General features: G+C 48.1%; 1 protein-coding gene across 1 annotated transcript in view; it reads left to right on the forward strand.

Annotated features, from left to right (window-relative positions):
- The window catches only part of SRCAP (Snf2 related CREBBP activator protein), a gene marked incomplete at its 5' end in the record, with an annotated part of 29,757 nt that overhangs the window by 3,614 nt on the left and 10,750 nt on the right, over positions 1-15,393 (forward strand). Inside the window, 19 exons of the mRNA XM_079718883.1 lie at positions 1,320-1,542; positions 1,658-1,935; positions 2,578-2,671; positions 2,810-2,899; positions 3,351-3,539; positions 3,629-3,957; positions 4,387-4,564; positions 5,463-5,599; positions 5,823-5,992; positions 6,108-6,300; positions 7,943-8,079; positions 8,168-8,354; positions 9,867-10,036; positions 10,467-10,732; positions 10,944-11,231; positions 11,754-11,918; positions 12,193-12,378; positions 12,596-12,862; positions 13,207-14,714. Of these exons, the coding sequence (XP_079575009.1) occupies positions 1,320-1,542; positions 1,658-1,935; positions 2,578-2,671; positions 2,810-2,899; positions 3,351-3,539; positions 3,629-3,957; positions 4,387-4,564; positions 5,463-5,599; positions 5,823-5,992; positions 6,108-6,300; positions 7,943-8,079; positions 8,168-8,354; positions 9,867-10,036; positions 10,467-10,732; positions 10,944-11,231; positions 11,754-11,918; positions 12,193-12,378; positions 12,596-12,862; positions 13,207-14,714 (5,055 nt within the window). The remainder of the gene's footprint in view (positions 1-1,319; positions 1,543-1,657; positions 1,936-2,577; positions 2,672-2,809; positions 2,900-3,350; positions 3,540-3,628; positions 3,958-4,386; positions 4,565-5,462; positions 5,600-5,822; positions 5,993-6,107; positions 6,301-7,942; positions 8,080-8,167; positions 8,355-9,866; positions 10,037-10,466; positions 10,733-10,943; positions 11,232-11,753; positions 11,919-12,192; positions 12,379-12,595; positions 12,863-13,206; positions 14,715-15,393) is intronic.

Consider the following 15,393-nt stretch of genomic DNA (forward strand, 5'->3'; position numbering starts at 1 on the left):
ATGCCTTGGGGTTGACTGGTGGGTAGCATGGTAGCAGGAATGATCAAAACTTCTCCTCGAGAGAGTGGATAATTATTTCATGCAACTCTGATGACATTTCTTTTGTGTGCTGGATCTTTCAAGCATTGAGTTCTACGAGGAAGAGAGAAGTACAGTGGAAAAATACGGGCCCTGCATTTGGGGATTGCTAATAGGACTTCTTGACTCCCCTTGGCCATCTGTCCTTTGCAGCCCATTCAGCATACTTTTTCATGTGTGTGCCATTTACCTGCTTAAATACCATCAAAGTTCTCATTAACTGAATTGTTCTCATATATTAAGTTGTAATTGTTTCTTTTTTTAAAATATTATTTTGTTTATTTTCTTTTATCTTTTTGGGCTGTGTCAGGGTCTTCTTTGTGGTGCACAGGCTTCTCTCTAGTTGCGGTGTATGGGCTTCTCTCTAGTTGTGACGTGTGGGTTTTCTGTCTCTAGTTGTGGCGCCTGGGCTCCAGGGCACATGGGCTCTGTAGTTTGCAGCACGTGGGCTCTCTCATTGAGGCATGCGAGCTCAGTAGTCCTGGTGCGCGGACTTAGTTGAACCACGGCATGTGGGATCTTAGTTCCCCGACCAGGGATCAAACCCATGTCCCCTGCATTGTAAGGGGGATTCTTTACCACTGAACCACCAGGGAAGTCCCTGTAATTGTTTCTTAAGTATTACCTGGTTTCTGTCTATATTTTCATTCTTTTTTTTTTTGGCGGTACGCGGGCCTCTCACTGTTGTGGCCTCTCCCGTTGCGGAGCACAGGCTCCGGACGCGCAGGCTCAGCGGCCACGGCTCACGGGCCCAGCCGCTCCGTGGCATGTGGGATCTTCCCAGACCGGGGCACGAACCCGTGTCCCCTGCATCGGCAGGTGGACTCTCAACCACTGTGCCACCAGGGAAGCCCTATATTTTCATTCTTGTATTCTGCCAGTTCCTTTTCTTCTTTCCACTTGAAACATTCTTTTGTATGTCCGTGGCCATTTACACATGCTTTTTCTGCTGCAGGGGATGCCTTTTTCCTCATCTTCACTTAGGGAATACCTATTTAATCTTTAAGATTCAGCTCCAGATACATTTGTAAGTCTTTCCCCACTGCCTGAGACAAAGCTGGCTCTTCTCTATCCTGTACTTCCTTTCTGCTTTCCTCAGAAGCACCCTTAAGGTCATTTAGCTCTTCCCTCGTGAAAAGCCAGCCCAGGGCCTAGCATAGAGGAGGCTTCCCTAAATGTTGAGTAAGAATACATGAGTAAAAGATTATCTTGGTGATCCCTCCATTTCATGCTTGTGTCAGGTGGTGCAATTCAAACAACAGTCCCGGCTTGAGGAAAAGCGGAAAAAAGCCCTGGACCTGCACCTGGATTTCATCGTGGGGCAAACTGAAAAGTACTCAGACCTTCTGTCTCAGAGCCTCAACCAGCCACTAACCTCCAGCAAAGCTGGTTCTTCCCCTTGCCTTGGCTCTTCCTCAGCTGCCTCTAGTCCTCCACCCCCAGTTTCCCGGATGGATGATGAAGGTGTGTGTCCTCTTTAGCTCTGTTACTCTTCCTCATGTACCCTTTCCAGAGCTGAAAACCCACCCTGTGGCTTGCAGGGCCCCGTGGACTTTGTGACCTTGTTCTCCTGCTATAGATGGGGACTTCCAACCCCAAGAGGAGGAGGAAGAGGATGATGAGGAGACGATTGAGGTTGAAGAACAACAGGAAGGCAATGATGCAGAGACCCAGAGGCGTGAGATTGAGCTACTGCGACGTGAGGGAGAACTGCCACTGGAAGAGCTGCTCCGTTCCCTCCCCCCTCAGCTGCTAGGAGGGCCTTCCAGCCCCTCAAGAACCCCCTCATCTCATGATAGTGACACCCGAGATGGGCCTGAAGAAGGTGGTGAAGAAGAGTCCTCTCAGGTGTTGAAGGTATGGGCAGAAGGGGATAGAAGGTGGGTTCAGAGTGGGAGAAGAGGGAGAGCCTTAAGGACTGAGTTCTTCCAGTCTATAAGGTTGGTTGTGGTTTTTAGGAGTCCTCCCTGGTCTGAGCAGTTGGGCTCTCATTTGAGAACGGATAGGAAAGAACCTGGGTTTGGGGCAAGTTACAGTCTGAGATGGGCAGATTTCTGATGCGTGGAAGAGTGTACTATACTCTTAGAAGTGCTGTGTGAGCTTGAAAAAAAAGTGACTTTGGTCCTTTTCGCTTCTGTGAAATGGCCCTAATACTCACTTGCTGGTTTGTAGGTTCAGAGCTGAGATGGTAACCTTGAAGTCTCTTCTGGACCTAAGCTTTCTGTTTTCCCATGTGTCCGAGTGCATGGGGTTGGTGTTGGGGGCCTGTGTTTCTCTTCTAGCACTTTCACAGGTCCTCCCCTGGGCAGTGGGGCCAGGATTTGGTAGCTGGTACTGAAATTGAAAACCCTTGATTGTATCCTTGCCCTGGGACTGTGTCAGTGGCAACTGTCACTCAGTGGGACAGAGAGACTATTCTGTGACATCTTATTCAACGTTGTGTCTTTCTCTTGCTGCTCTAACCATAGGCCTTCTCCTTTTTCATCCTCTGCCAAACAGGTAAAGCCCCCAGCCTCCTCTGTCACACAGCGCAACAAACAGCCTTGGCATCCAGATGAGGATGATGAAGAGTTTGCTGCCAATGAAGATGAAGGTCAGGCCTGTTCTCAGTCCTGTTGCCTCTTACCCCTTGAATTGTCTGGACCTAATATTTCAGACTTTCTCACCTCTTCCACTTGGACTGTGTTCTGAGCCTCTGTCCCTGTTGATCTTGGTTCATTCTCTTTCCTAGCGGAGGATGAAGAGGATACCATAGCAGCTGAGGAGCAGTTGGAAGGGGAGGTGGATCATGCCATGGAGCTGAGCGAGTTGGCTCGAGAAGGTGACACCAGACATTTTACTGAGTACCCACTTGGTGTCTCTGTGCAGAATGCCAGAGATAAAGAAATGACTAAGACACAGATTTATAGATGGTTATAAGTAGAAAATTATGATTGGTTATGATGGAAGTTTGAACAAAGTGATGTGAGAGCTGAGTAGAGGAAAGAACTATTGGAAGAGGATAGTGGCCATGTTTGATCTGAACCTTAAAGGGGAGGTTCCTCAGATTGATAACCGTCCTTCCCAGTGGAAGGCAGGGCCATCCACAGTTCTAGCCCATGTTATGGGGCTTGGCTGAAAATAGCTGCTGCTGAAAGTAAACTCTTTTGCCTCCCCTCAGACCTGGGCCTAGCAGTGTCTGTAGAAGCTGAGGTAAAATGAACTGGCACCACTCAGACCTCCCCTTCTTCCCCATGAAGCATGTAAAGGCTTATCCTTCACTTCTCTTCCAGGTGAGCTGTCTGTGGAGGAGCTACTGCAGCAGTATGCAGGAGCCTATGCCTCTGATGCCTCTGCCCCAGGTTCTGGGAGTAGTGAAGAGGAAGATGAAGATGAAGTTGAGGCTAACAGCTCTGACTGTGAACCAGAGGGGGCCACAGAAGCTGAAGAGGCTACTCAAGAGGATAGTAGCAGTCAGTCAGGTGAATGTGTGGTCATGAGGCAAGAGCTGGGGAGGGCAAGACTGGAGGAGTAGGTATGGTGAACACTAAGCCTTGATCTTGTGCTTTAGACTCTGCTGAGGAACAGAGTGAGGATGAGGAAGATGAGCATTCAGAAGAGGAAGAAACAAGCGGGAGTTCGGAATCAGAGGATTCTGAGTCTGAGGAATCTGAGGAGTCCCAGTCACAGAGCCAAGCAGATGAGGAAGAGGAGGAAGATGATGACTTTGGGGTGGAGTACTTGCTTGCCAGGGATGAAGAGCAGAGTGAGGCAGATGGGGGCAGTGGACCTCCCACCCCAGGGCCCACCACCACTCTAGGCCCTAAGAAAGAAATTACTGACATCGCTGCAGCAGCTGAAAGTCTCCAGCCCAAGGGTTACACCTTGGCCACTACCCAGGTATTTCCAGGCCCAAGCTTCTGCTTTCTCATATCTTTTTTCTTTTTTAAAAAATAAACTTATTTATTTATTTTTGGCTGCCTAGGGTCTTCGTTGCTGCATGCGGGCTTCTCATTGCGGCGGCTTCTCTCGTTGTGGAGCATGGGCTCTAGGCATGCGGGCTTCAGTGATTGTGGCACTCGGGCTCAGTAGTTGTGGCTGGCGGGCTCTAGAGTGCAGGCTCAGTAGTTGTGGCACACGGGCTTTGTTGCTCCATGGCATGTGGGATCTTCCCGGACCAGGGCTCGAACCCATGGCCCCTGCATTGGCAGGTGGATTCTTAACCACTGCGCCACCAGGGAAGCCCCTGCTTTCTCATATCTTGACTCTCCTGTTTCTCAGTGACAGACTGCTCAATTCCACTGTGTTACCTCTCCTCCTACCTACTAGGTGAAGACACCCATCCCCCTGCTCCTACGGGGCCAGCTCCGGGAGTACCAACACATTGGGCTGGACTGGCTGGTTACTATGTATGAGAAGAAGCTTAATGGCATTCTTGCTGATGAGATGGGGCTAGGCAAGACGATCCAGACCATTTCCCTGCTTGCGCACTTGGCCTGTGAGAAAGGTAACTAGGCCGGGCCCTTCTTCTTGGGTCTCCTTTGGCCAATATCCTGGGAAACTTATTTAATGACTTCAGCTGTAGCACGGTGAAACAGTCTCTTGCTGCTAAGTAGCTTCATTGACTCTGGTCAATAACTGTATAGAGAGGTTATTGTAGGCACTAGGATTCCCCAACCCCCCCACCCCCAAATTTTGACTTAGTTGATTTACAATTTTTGGTTAGTTTCAGGGGGTACAGCAAAGTGATTTGGTTATACGTATGTATGTATATGTTCTTTTTCAGATTCTTTTCCTTTTAGGTTATTGTAAGATATTGAATGTAATTCCCTGTGCTATGTAGTAAATTTTTTTTAATCTATTTTACATGTAGTAGTGTGTATCTGTCAATCCCATACTCCTAATTTATCCCTTCTCCCCTTTCCCTTTGGGTAACCATAATTTTGTTTTCTGTGTCTGTAGGTCTGTTTCTGTTTTGTAAATAAGTTCATCTGTATTATGGTGTTAGGATTCTTAGGAAGGGCCATTAGGACAGAATCGTCAGGGTTTTATACCTGAGTTCCAGAACCCCAAAGTTTGTATTTCCTTGCCATCTCTCATCTTTTTTAAAATTCCTCTGCCCCAGATCTCTACGAATCTTACTTTATTTTTTAAAACTGAGGTATAATTAACATTTAACACTATATTTCAGATGTATAATATAATGATTTGGTATGTGTATACACTGCAGAATGATCATCATAGTAAGACTAGTTAAGGTCCATCATCATACATAGTTACAAAACATTTTGTTTTTTCCTGTGGTGAGAACTTTTAAGATTTACTCTTAGCAATATCACATGTGCAATACAGTGTTATTAACTGCAGTCACCGTGTTGTACATCTCTCATTCTTTTGCTGAACAGGTAACTGGGGTCCCCATTTGATCATTGTCCCCACCAGCGTGATGTTGAACTGGGAGATGGAGCTGAAACGTTGGTGCCCCAGCTTTAAAATCCTTACTTACTATGGAGCCCAGAAAGAGAGGAAGCTCAAGCGGCAGGTTTGCTTCCCCATGTGATTGCTCCCTTCCCCTATTGTTTCCTATACTTTTAGGCCCTTTCCTCAAATGAGTTCCTTTCCCTTCCCTTTCTGTTACCCCATTCTGCTCCTGGGACTTTTCTCCTTTCTCCCAACATGATTTCTGTCCCTTGAAGATCTTAGGATGTCTTCTTTTTGCTCTTTCTTTTCACCCCACTTTCTGTTACTTTCTCCTGATACTGCAGGGCTGGACCAAGCCCAATGCCTTCCATGTGTGTATCACATCTTACAAGCTGGTGCTGCAGGACCACCAGGCCTTCCGCCGCAAGAACTGGCGCTATCTCATTCTGGATGAGGCTCAGAACATCAAGAACTTCAAGTCTCAGCGCTGGCAGTCATTGCTCAACTTCAACAGGTGGAGATGGAGATGTCTGAGATTCATGGGAGGGTTGACTTGGCCTGCGGGTGGGATGCTTGGACAGTTGGGACTTTGCTGACCATCCTCCCTGTAATTCCCTGTCTCTTTGCAGCCAGAGACGCCTGCTCCTGACAGGAACACCCTTGCAGAACAGCCTCATGGAACTGTGGTCCTTGATGCACTTTTTGATGCCCCATGTCTTCCAGTCTCATCGCGAGTTCAAAGAATGGTTCTCTAATCCCCTAACTGGCATGATTGAGGGCAGCCAAGAGTACAATGAAGGTCTAGTCAAACGCCTTCACAAGGTAGGGCCTGTACCAGTTTGTCAAGGGCATTGGGCATGGCAAGGAACTAAGGGCAATACCCAGAAAACCCTTAGGAAGAGGGAAGTCAGTGCTAGGCTGAATTTACCCAGTTGTCAAGCTGCAGTGTTCCAGTAGCTAACTCATTGCCAGATTGAGTGACCTCATCTTAATCATCATTCTGCTTGTTTTCTTTAATGGTAGCATTTCTGTTTTTATTCTTTGAGTAGAATGATAATGCTGATCAGTTTCTGGCTTGGGTTTCTCTTTACCTGACTTTCCACAACTACATATTTTTGTTGTGTTCTCTTTTTCTTTTCTTCTTTTATTTATTTTTTTATTTTTGGTCTTCTCTGGCTCTTCTTCCTTTGTCCAGTGTCCAGCTTTTAAATAACATCTCTCAGCATTCTGATCTTTACTTTTTTTTTGTCACCCAGTTTACTTATCTCATCGGCATACTGATTTATATAATTCCTTGACTCTGTAGACCACTCAACCTGTATTTAAATTTCTGGTAATGTCTTTAATTGAAAGTTCCTCTTTTTAAAAAATTTTATTTATTTATTTATTTTTGTTATCTGCCCCCAACCCCTTTGACCCCCATCTGATGGACATTTTTATACAGAAAACAATAAAAATTTCCCTCTCAGGGCTTCCCTGGTGGCGCAGTGGTTGAGAGTCCACCTGCCGATGCAGGGGACACGGGTTCGTGCCCCGGTCCGGGAAGATCCCATATGCCGCGGAGCGGCTGGGCCTGTGAGCCATGGCCGCTGGGCCTGTGTGTCCGGAGCCTGTGCTCCGCAATGGGAGAGGCCACAACAGTGAGAGGCCCGCGTACCGCAAAAAAAAAAAAATTCCCTTGAACTCACTCTGTTATAAGCCAAACATCTCAAGCCTTATAGCTTATTATTTCTACTCCATTTTGGTCAGTCACACCATCATTTTGGTAAATCAAACTATCAGTAGAAACCAAGAAGTCTTCCTTAACTCCCTCCTTTTTAAAATTTTAAAGTATTTTTAATATTATTTGTTCCCATTTTATTGAGATATAATTGACATATAGCACTGTATAAGTTTAAGGTGTACAACATAATGATTTGACTTATATACATCATGAAATGATTACCACACTAGATTTAGTGAAACTGTACCTTTATTTTCTCTTTTTTCACTTCTTCCATGTCAACTTGATGACTGTGTCATATCAGATTTTATCTCCTGAGATCTCAGATTTGCCTTTGGTTTTCTATGCTGCTGTCAGTGCCACAGATTTGTTCTCAGCTTCTTGGCTGGATTTACTTTCACAATGTTGTAAATTTACAGTTACTCCTTGGAACTGTAGTTTGACTCATCCCTTCTGCTTAGTTAGTTGCTCTGTCCTCAGTGCTTTCTTTATCACTTCTTGTGTTGTGGTAATATCTTTTTGTTCCTCTCTTTTCATTGTAGTAAATAACTTGAGAGGAGGGCTTGCATCTGATTCACCTTTGTGTGATTGGTTCCCGGCATGCTGCATGGCTCCATGAGTGTTTACTGATGGGCTAAGCCAGCGCTCTGCTGGTCATCAGGCCAAGACCCAGGTAGAGGGTCTAGGCTGGGGCATAGTGCCCGCTGTTCTCCTGTCAGCCTCCTGCTTATTTGCTTTTAGGTTTTGCGGCCTTTTTTGCTGCGCCGAGTTAAGGTGGATGTTGAGAAGCAGATGCCCAAAAAATATGAGCATGTTATCCGCTGCCGGCTCTCCAAGCGCCAGCGCTGTCTCTATGATGACTTCATGGCACAGACCACGTAAGGGAGGACTGAGGGTGGGCCTGGGACCCTACAGTGGAGCGGAGGTGACTATCAAGATGTCCCATTTATTTCTCCTTTTTCCCAGAACTAAGGAGACACTAGCCACGGGCCATTTCATGAGCGTCATCAACATTTTGATGCAGCTGCGAAAAGTCTGCAATCATCCAAACCTGTTTGACCCTCGACCCGTTACCTCCCCCTTCATCACTCCAGGCATCTGTTTCAGCACCGCCTCTCTGGTGCTAAGGGCCACTGATGTCCACCCTCTCCAGGTAAGCAGTTGCCTCCAAGGTTATTGGCCCTACTGAACCCTGCACCTCTTTTCTTTATGCTGGAGTCTGACCTTTTGCATCCTTACTTGCCCTGTCACCTCAGCACTATTGGCAGTTTCATCGTTTTCTAACTGTGTCACTTTGGGCAAGCTGATTATTAACCTTTAACCCTAAATTTGCTTGCCCTTCAAAACTGGGGTTATAAGGCCTATTTTGCAGTATGTTTGTGAGAATTGTGTTAATATTTTTAGAATTGCCTGGCATATTAATAATTCTTAAATATTTTAACCATTTCTAAGCATATGGTACAGTGGCACTAAGAACATTCACATAGTTGTGCAGCCATCACTATCATCCATCTTCAGAAATTTTTTCATCTTTCTAAACTGAAACTCCATACCCATTAAATAATAACTCCCCATTCTCCCTCTATTCCCAGCACCTGGCAGCAACCATTCTACTTTCTGTCTCTGTAAACTTACTCTTCTAGGTACTTCATGTATGTGTGATCATACAGTATTTGTCCTTTTGTGACTGGCATATTTACTTAGTAGAATGTCTTCAAGCATGTGTAAGGATTTCCTTGGGTTGGGTAATATTCTATTGTACATGTTTTTGTGTATGTGTATACATGTATGTGAGTATGCACATGTATACATTTACATACATAGAGACAAATACCACGTTTTGTTTATCTGTTCATCAATGGACACTGCAGTTGTTTCCACCTTTTGGCTACTGTGAATAATGCTGCTGTGAGTATAGGTGTACAAATATGTGTTTAAGTCCCTGCTTTCAATTCTTCTGGGTATATATACCCAGAAATGGAATTGCTGCATCATATGATTATTCTATTTTTAATTTTTTGAGGAACCGCTATACTGTTTTCCATGGCAGCTGCACTATTTTACATTCCTACTAGCATTTTGCAAAGGTTCTGAGTTCTCTACATCATTGCCAACACCTGTTCTCTGTTTTTTTTGATAACGGCTGTCTCAGTAAGTGAGGTGGTATCTCATTGTGATTCTGATTTCCCTAATGATTAGTGATGTTGAACATCTTTTCACGTGCTTATTGTATATTTTCTCTGGAGAAATGTCTGTTCAAGACCTTTGCCAATTTTTAATTTTTTTGGCCACGCCTTGGGGCCTGTGGGATCTTAGTTCCCCGAGCAGGGCTCGAACCTGGTCCCTCAGCAGTGAAAGTGCAGAGTCCGAACCACTGGACTGCCAGGAAATTCCTGCCAGTTTTTAAATTGGATTTTTTGTTTTTTTTGTTGAGTTGTAGGACTTTGTGTGTTCTGAATGTTAGCCTCTTACCAGATACGTGATTTGCAAATAATTTTGGTCCTAGTCTATGGGTTGCCTTTTCAGTTTATTAATAGTGTCTTTTGATGCAGTCTGATTTATCAGTTTTTTTCTTTTGTTGTCTGTGCTTTTGGTGTGATATCCAAGAAATCATTGCCAAATTGGCTCCTTTGACACTATGCTCTTGTGTTCCTTCTTATGTCAGCGGATAGACATGGGTCGATTTGATCTCATTGGCCTGGAGGGTCGTGTCTCTAGATATGAGGCTGACACATTTCTACCCCAGCACCGCCTTTCCCGCCGGGTTCTGCTAGAGGTGGCTACTGCTCCTGACCCCCCACCCCGGCCCAAGCCAGTCAAGATGAAGGTCAACAGGTACCAGGGCCGAGGAATAAGGAAGTGGGTTCCTAGAAAAAAGTGGCTGCAGCCAATTCCCGGGGGGAATTGGGGTGGAAAGGAAAGAGTTGGAGGCTAGGCTGGAATGTTCATATGGATGGATGAAAAATACTTGGAGGGATAGGGGGATAGAATAACCAGAAGATGGTTTGTGGAGAGGCCCTTGTGTTTGTCACTGATTTTTTTTTTCCCCTCCTCTCTCTGCTTTGTGCTTTTTCTTTCTTTTTTTTTTTTTTCTTTGTGCTTTTTGATTATCGGATTTCTTTCCCTCTTTCTCCATTGGGTCTTACCTTTCCCTCCTTTGCTTTTATAATCTCTCTGTTTTTCTGCCTCATCTTCCTTATTAATTTCTTTTCCTACTCTTCACTCTCCCTCCTTCCCTACCCGTCCCCTTGTTTTTTCCTCGTAGGATGCTGCAGCCAATGCCCAAGCAAGAAGGCCGGACAGTGGTGGTGGTGAACAGTCCACGGACTCCCCTGGGCCCTGTCCCAGTCCGACCCCCTCCAGGCCCTGAGCTCTCAGCCCAGCCCACCCCTGGCCCAACCCCCCCAGTGCTGCCAGCACCACTGATGGTGTCGGCCTCGCCTTCTGGGCCCCCACTCATTCCAGCATCCCGGCCTCCTGGCCCTGTTCTTTTGCCCCCACTGCAGCCAAACGGTGGGCCTCTCCCCCAGGGTGAGTTCCAAGGGAGCCAGGATGCTGGGGGCTACTTCAGGCAGATTGTTCGGATTTGGGGAGAAGTAATGAAATTAGTGTTTGAGGAGCTGGATTGGAGACAGGGGTGTGGTGTTTGATGGGCTACAAGGGATTATGTATGGAGGTTTCTAGGACCAGGCTGAGGCTTTAGTCAAGGTATATCTGACAGGTGTTTGCTTTGTGTTTACAGTGATGCCATCCCCTCTGGGGGTCTTGAGTGGGACCTCACGACCTCCCACGCCAACCCTATCCTTGAAGCCGGCCCCACCTGCTCCTGTTCGCCTGAGCCCTGCCCCGCCCCCAGGCTCCTCCAGCCTGTTGAAGCCCCTTACAGTGCCACCAGGCTATACCTTCCCTTCTGCTGCTGTCACCACCACCTCTACCACCACAGCCACGGCTCCCACTACGGCAGTGCCAGCTCCTACTCCTGCTCCACAGCGCCTCATCCTGTCTCCCGATATGCAAGCTCGCCTGCCCTGTAAGTTCCCAGGGCTCTGTGAGGGTGAAGGACTTAAGGTGGGAGGAAAGCCTATATGCCATGGAGCTGGAGAAGAAAAGCTCAGGACCATGAGTGTGTCATGGTAGCTAACATATGTTAGGTATTTTGCCAGGCATTGGTAATTCATAATCAAGTAAGAGCCCTCAAGTAGTTCACAGTCTCTAGTGGGGGAGATGACCCATAGATGAATAAATAGTGGTAAGCCTAGCAGTAGAAAATTATTTGGGGTAAAAGGGCAGCGTAGAGGAGGCAGGTGGTGATGAGCTCAGTATGGTGGAAAGCTGTTAGAGGATGTAAAGGAGATTGCAAAGCAAACGGGTGGGATTGGAAGGAGTAGCATGTCAAAAGCTCAAAGGCTGTAGGTGGAGGCTAAGGTTATTGGAACATGGTAAGTTGAGGGGGAGGGTTGGAGAAACTGGAGACTTGTGCCTCATGAAGGTCTGTGAAGTGAGTTTGAACAGAGTGAGCCCCATGTGCATTAAGCCTCTTCTTTATTCATAGCAGGTGAAGTGGTCAGCATCGGGCAGTTAGCCTCACTGGCACAACGGCCAGTGGCTAGTACAGGGGGAAGCAAACCTCTCACCTTCCAAATCCAGGGCAACAAGCTGACTTTGACTGGTGCGCAGGTGCGCCAGCTTGCTGTGGGGCAGCCCCGCCCGCTGCAAAGTAGGTAAAACCCACCCCCTGTCCTGCCTTTTTCCTCCTCTTCTTTGTCCCTTTGTTTTTGTGGCTCTTTTCAGATGTCAGCCTTTATGTTTCTTTCCCTGCCTTTTGGTGGGTGGGGCCAAGGGGAATGGTTGGAGGGGGTCTTTTGATCAAGATAGGTATGAGTTTATTCTGGAGAAGTTATTCCCTCTTCGTTCTTTCTCTCTTCTCTTGCCTCTGCCCTCCTCCGGCTGATAGCTGCTTCTTTCTTTCTTTCTCTCTTCCCTTAACCCAGGGAATGTGGTGCACCTGGTGTCAGCAGGGGGGCAGCACCACCTCATCAGCCAGCCTGCCCATGTGGCCCTCATCCAGGCCGTGGCCCCGACCCCTGGCCCTACCCCTGTCTCTGTGCTGCCTTCTTCGACCCCCAGCACCACCCCTGCCCCCACTGGCCTCAGCCTTCCGCTTGCTGCTAACCAGGGTGAGGCTTCTGGCCTTCCTACTTACTTAGCCCTGCTGGCCTTGGTCCTTCCAGGCATGCCCTGGGCTACTGTCTGTCTAGCCTTCCCTCAGTGTTGTTTTCTTTTGCCAGTATCTCTGATATCTGTCTGCTACCCTCTCCTGCCCTTGGACTTCTTCCATCCTTTGGGTCTCTTGTTTCTTTTCTGCCTTCCCCTCAATCTAGCTTCCTCTTGCAGTGCCACCAACCATGGTGAATAATACAGGCGTGGTGAAGATTGTAGTGAGACAGGCCCCTCGGGATGGACTGACTCCTGTTCCTCCGTTGGCCCCAGCACCCCGGCCTCCGAGCTCTGGGCTTCCAGCTGTGTTGACTCCACGCCCCACATTAACCCCTGGCCGGCTACCCACACCTGCTCTGGGTACTGCCCGGGCCCCCATACCCACGTCCACTCTGGTGAGGCCACTTCTCAAGCTGGTCCACAGTCCTACGCCTGAAGTCAGTGGTGAGTTCAGGTGGCTGAGGCCAAAAATTTTTGTCACAAATGGAGATAGGGTGGCCCAGAGGGTTTCTAAGTCACAGTAGATCCTTTTGTTATCAGTATACTGATTTGCATTAGCCCCCAAAATGGTCTGCTGAGCCCTTGCCTAATTCCAAGATACATAAGTTGGAACTTTGGAGGGAAAGGAAATGTTAAATTGTTAGATTCCTTGAATCTTTGATCTCATGGTGTGGGAGTGAAGGTCTTCTGGGAAACAGGTGAAGCTTGGGGGTAAGGGAAGGGGTGGGACAGGGTAATAGAAGGAGCAAGAAGAACTTGGGGGGCTAACTTATCCTCTGTCTCCACAGCTTCAGCACCCGGAGCTGCTCCCTTGACCATCTCTTCTCCTCTCCCCGTGCCATCCTCACTCCCTGGGCCAGCCTCTTCTCCAATGCCAGTTCCCAACTCCTCTCCCCTTGCTAGTCCTGTGTCTTCTACAGTCCCAGTTCCAGTATCATCTTCACTCCCCGTCTCTGTCTGCACAACGCTTCCGTCCCCAGCCTCAGCTCCACTCACCATCCCCATCTCAGCCCCCTTGCCTGTTTCGGCTTCGGGCCCAGCTCTGTTGACTAATGTGACTCCAACACTGGCACCTGTTGTCTCAGCGGCTCCTGGACCTCCCTCTTTGGCACCAGTTGGGGCTTCTCCATCAGCGTCAGCCTTGACTCTAGGTTTGGCCACAACTCCATCCCTGTCCCCATCTCAGGCACCTGGTCACCCTCTGTTGTTGGCTCCAGCCTCTTCACATGTTCCAGGGTTGAACTCAGCCGTGGCCCCAGCATGTTCACCTGTCCTGGTGCCAGCTTCCGCTCTGGCCAGTCCTTTTCCAGCAGCATCAAATCCAGCTCCAGCTCAGGCTTCCCTCTTGGCTCCAGCACCTACTGCATCTCAGGCTCTAGCCACCTCTCTTTCTCCCATGGTGGCTCCACAGACAGCAATCCTGGCTCCTTCTCCAGCTCCTTCTCTGGCTCCTCTTCCAGTCCTGGCTCCATCACTAGGTCCTACTCCTGTCCTGGCTCCATCGCAGACTTCGGTTCCACTTCTGGCTTCATCATCTACTCCAGGAACTCCTTTAGCCTCAGCTTCCTCACTGGTGCCAGCCTCAGCTCCTGTGTTGGCTCCATCGTCAGCTCAAACTCTGGTACCAGCCCCTGTTCCGTCACCTCTCCCGAGTCCAGCTTCTACGCAGACACTGGCTTTACCCCCAGCTTTAGCATCCACTCTTGGCGGATCGTCTCCATCTCAGACACTCTCTTTGGGAACTGGGAACCCCCAAGGTTCTTTTCCAGCTCAGACATTGTCATTGACTCCAGCAGCATCCCTAGTACCAGCTCCAGCCCAGACACTGTCTTTGGCACCGGGACCACCACTGTGTCCATCTCAGACGCTGTCTTTGGCTCCAGCACCCCCTCTGGCTCCAGTTTCTCCGATGGGCCCAGCCCCAGCTCACACACTGACTTTGGCTACAGTGTCGTCATCTGCTTCACTCCTGGCCCCAGCTTCAGTGCAAACACTGACCTTGAGCCCTGCCCCAGTGCCGGTGCCCACCTTGGGCCCAGCGGCAGCTCAGACTCTGGCACTGGCCCCAGCCTCAACACAGGCCCCAGCTTCCCAGGCATCTTCCCTCGTGGTTTCGGCAACCGGTGCCGCTCCCTTGCCTGTCACCATGGTATCCCGGCTGCCTGTTTCCAAGGATGAGTCTGAGACACTGACATTACGCTCTGGTCCCCCCAGCCCTCCCTCCACTGCTACCTCGTTCAGTGGTCCCCGACCTCGACGCCAGCCCCCACCACCACCTCGTTCCCCTTTCTATCTGGTAAGTTTTACTGCCTCAAAGGAGAGGGAACAGGAAATTGAATTTCTTTGGAGTGTTGCTACAGAGTGGATGGAACAAAATAATGTCACCTTTATCTTGGTAAATTACAAAGCCTAGTTTTGTGGACCTAATACTTGAATGTCACTGGACAAAGCCTTTCCCTGGGCCTTTACTCTTATCTGTAAAATGGGAAGAATAATCCATGTCCTACTTTTCACAGAGGAAGTAATTGAGGACATAATGTGCTTTTAAAACTATTAATCACTGATGTGTTCAAGGCTTTCTTGTTACATTTGGTCTCTTTGGTTCTTGCTTACTCTTTTGAGTTAGTGTTGGCATCTAATTGCCCCATTTTACAGATGAAACTAGCCTACCAAATGATGTTTTAAAATTTATACAACTTGTGAGAACACAGATGTGCTGACTCCATTGCTTTCTCTTCTTCCCCACAAGAGGCAGTCCTCAGAGACAGGAGGATTTTTCTCAGTTGCTAAAACTGTCACCGTTAAGTATTTGAACTTCTAGGGGAGAAAGGACACCACGGAATACAGTTCCCTAAAGATCATGAGCGTTTGACTTTGACGGTCATTTGCTGTAGTTTTTTACCTCCATGGTGATTAAGTGGGAAATAAAAAGAACTCTGTCCCTTCATGAACTTTCTGGTAGCCATTTTTTTCTA

Source organism: Hyperoodon ampullatus, assembly GCF_949752795.1.
Source record: "Hyperoodon ampullatus genome assembly, chromosome: 14".
NCBI classification, from domain to species: domain Eukaryota; kingdom Metazoa; phylum Chordata; class Mammalia; order Artiodactyla; family Ziphiidae; genus Hyperoodon; species Hyperoodon ampullatus.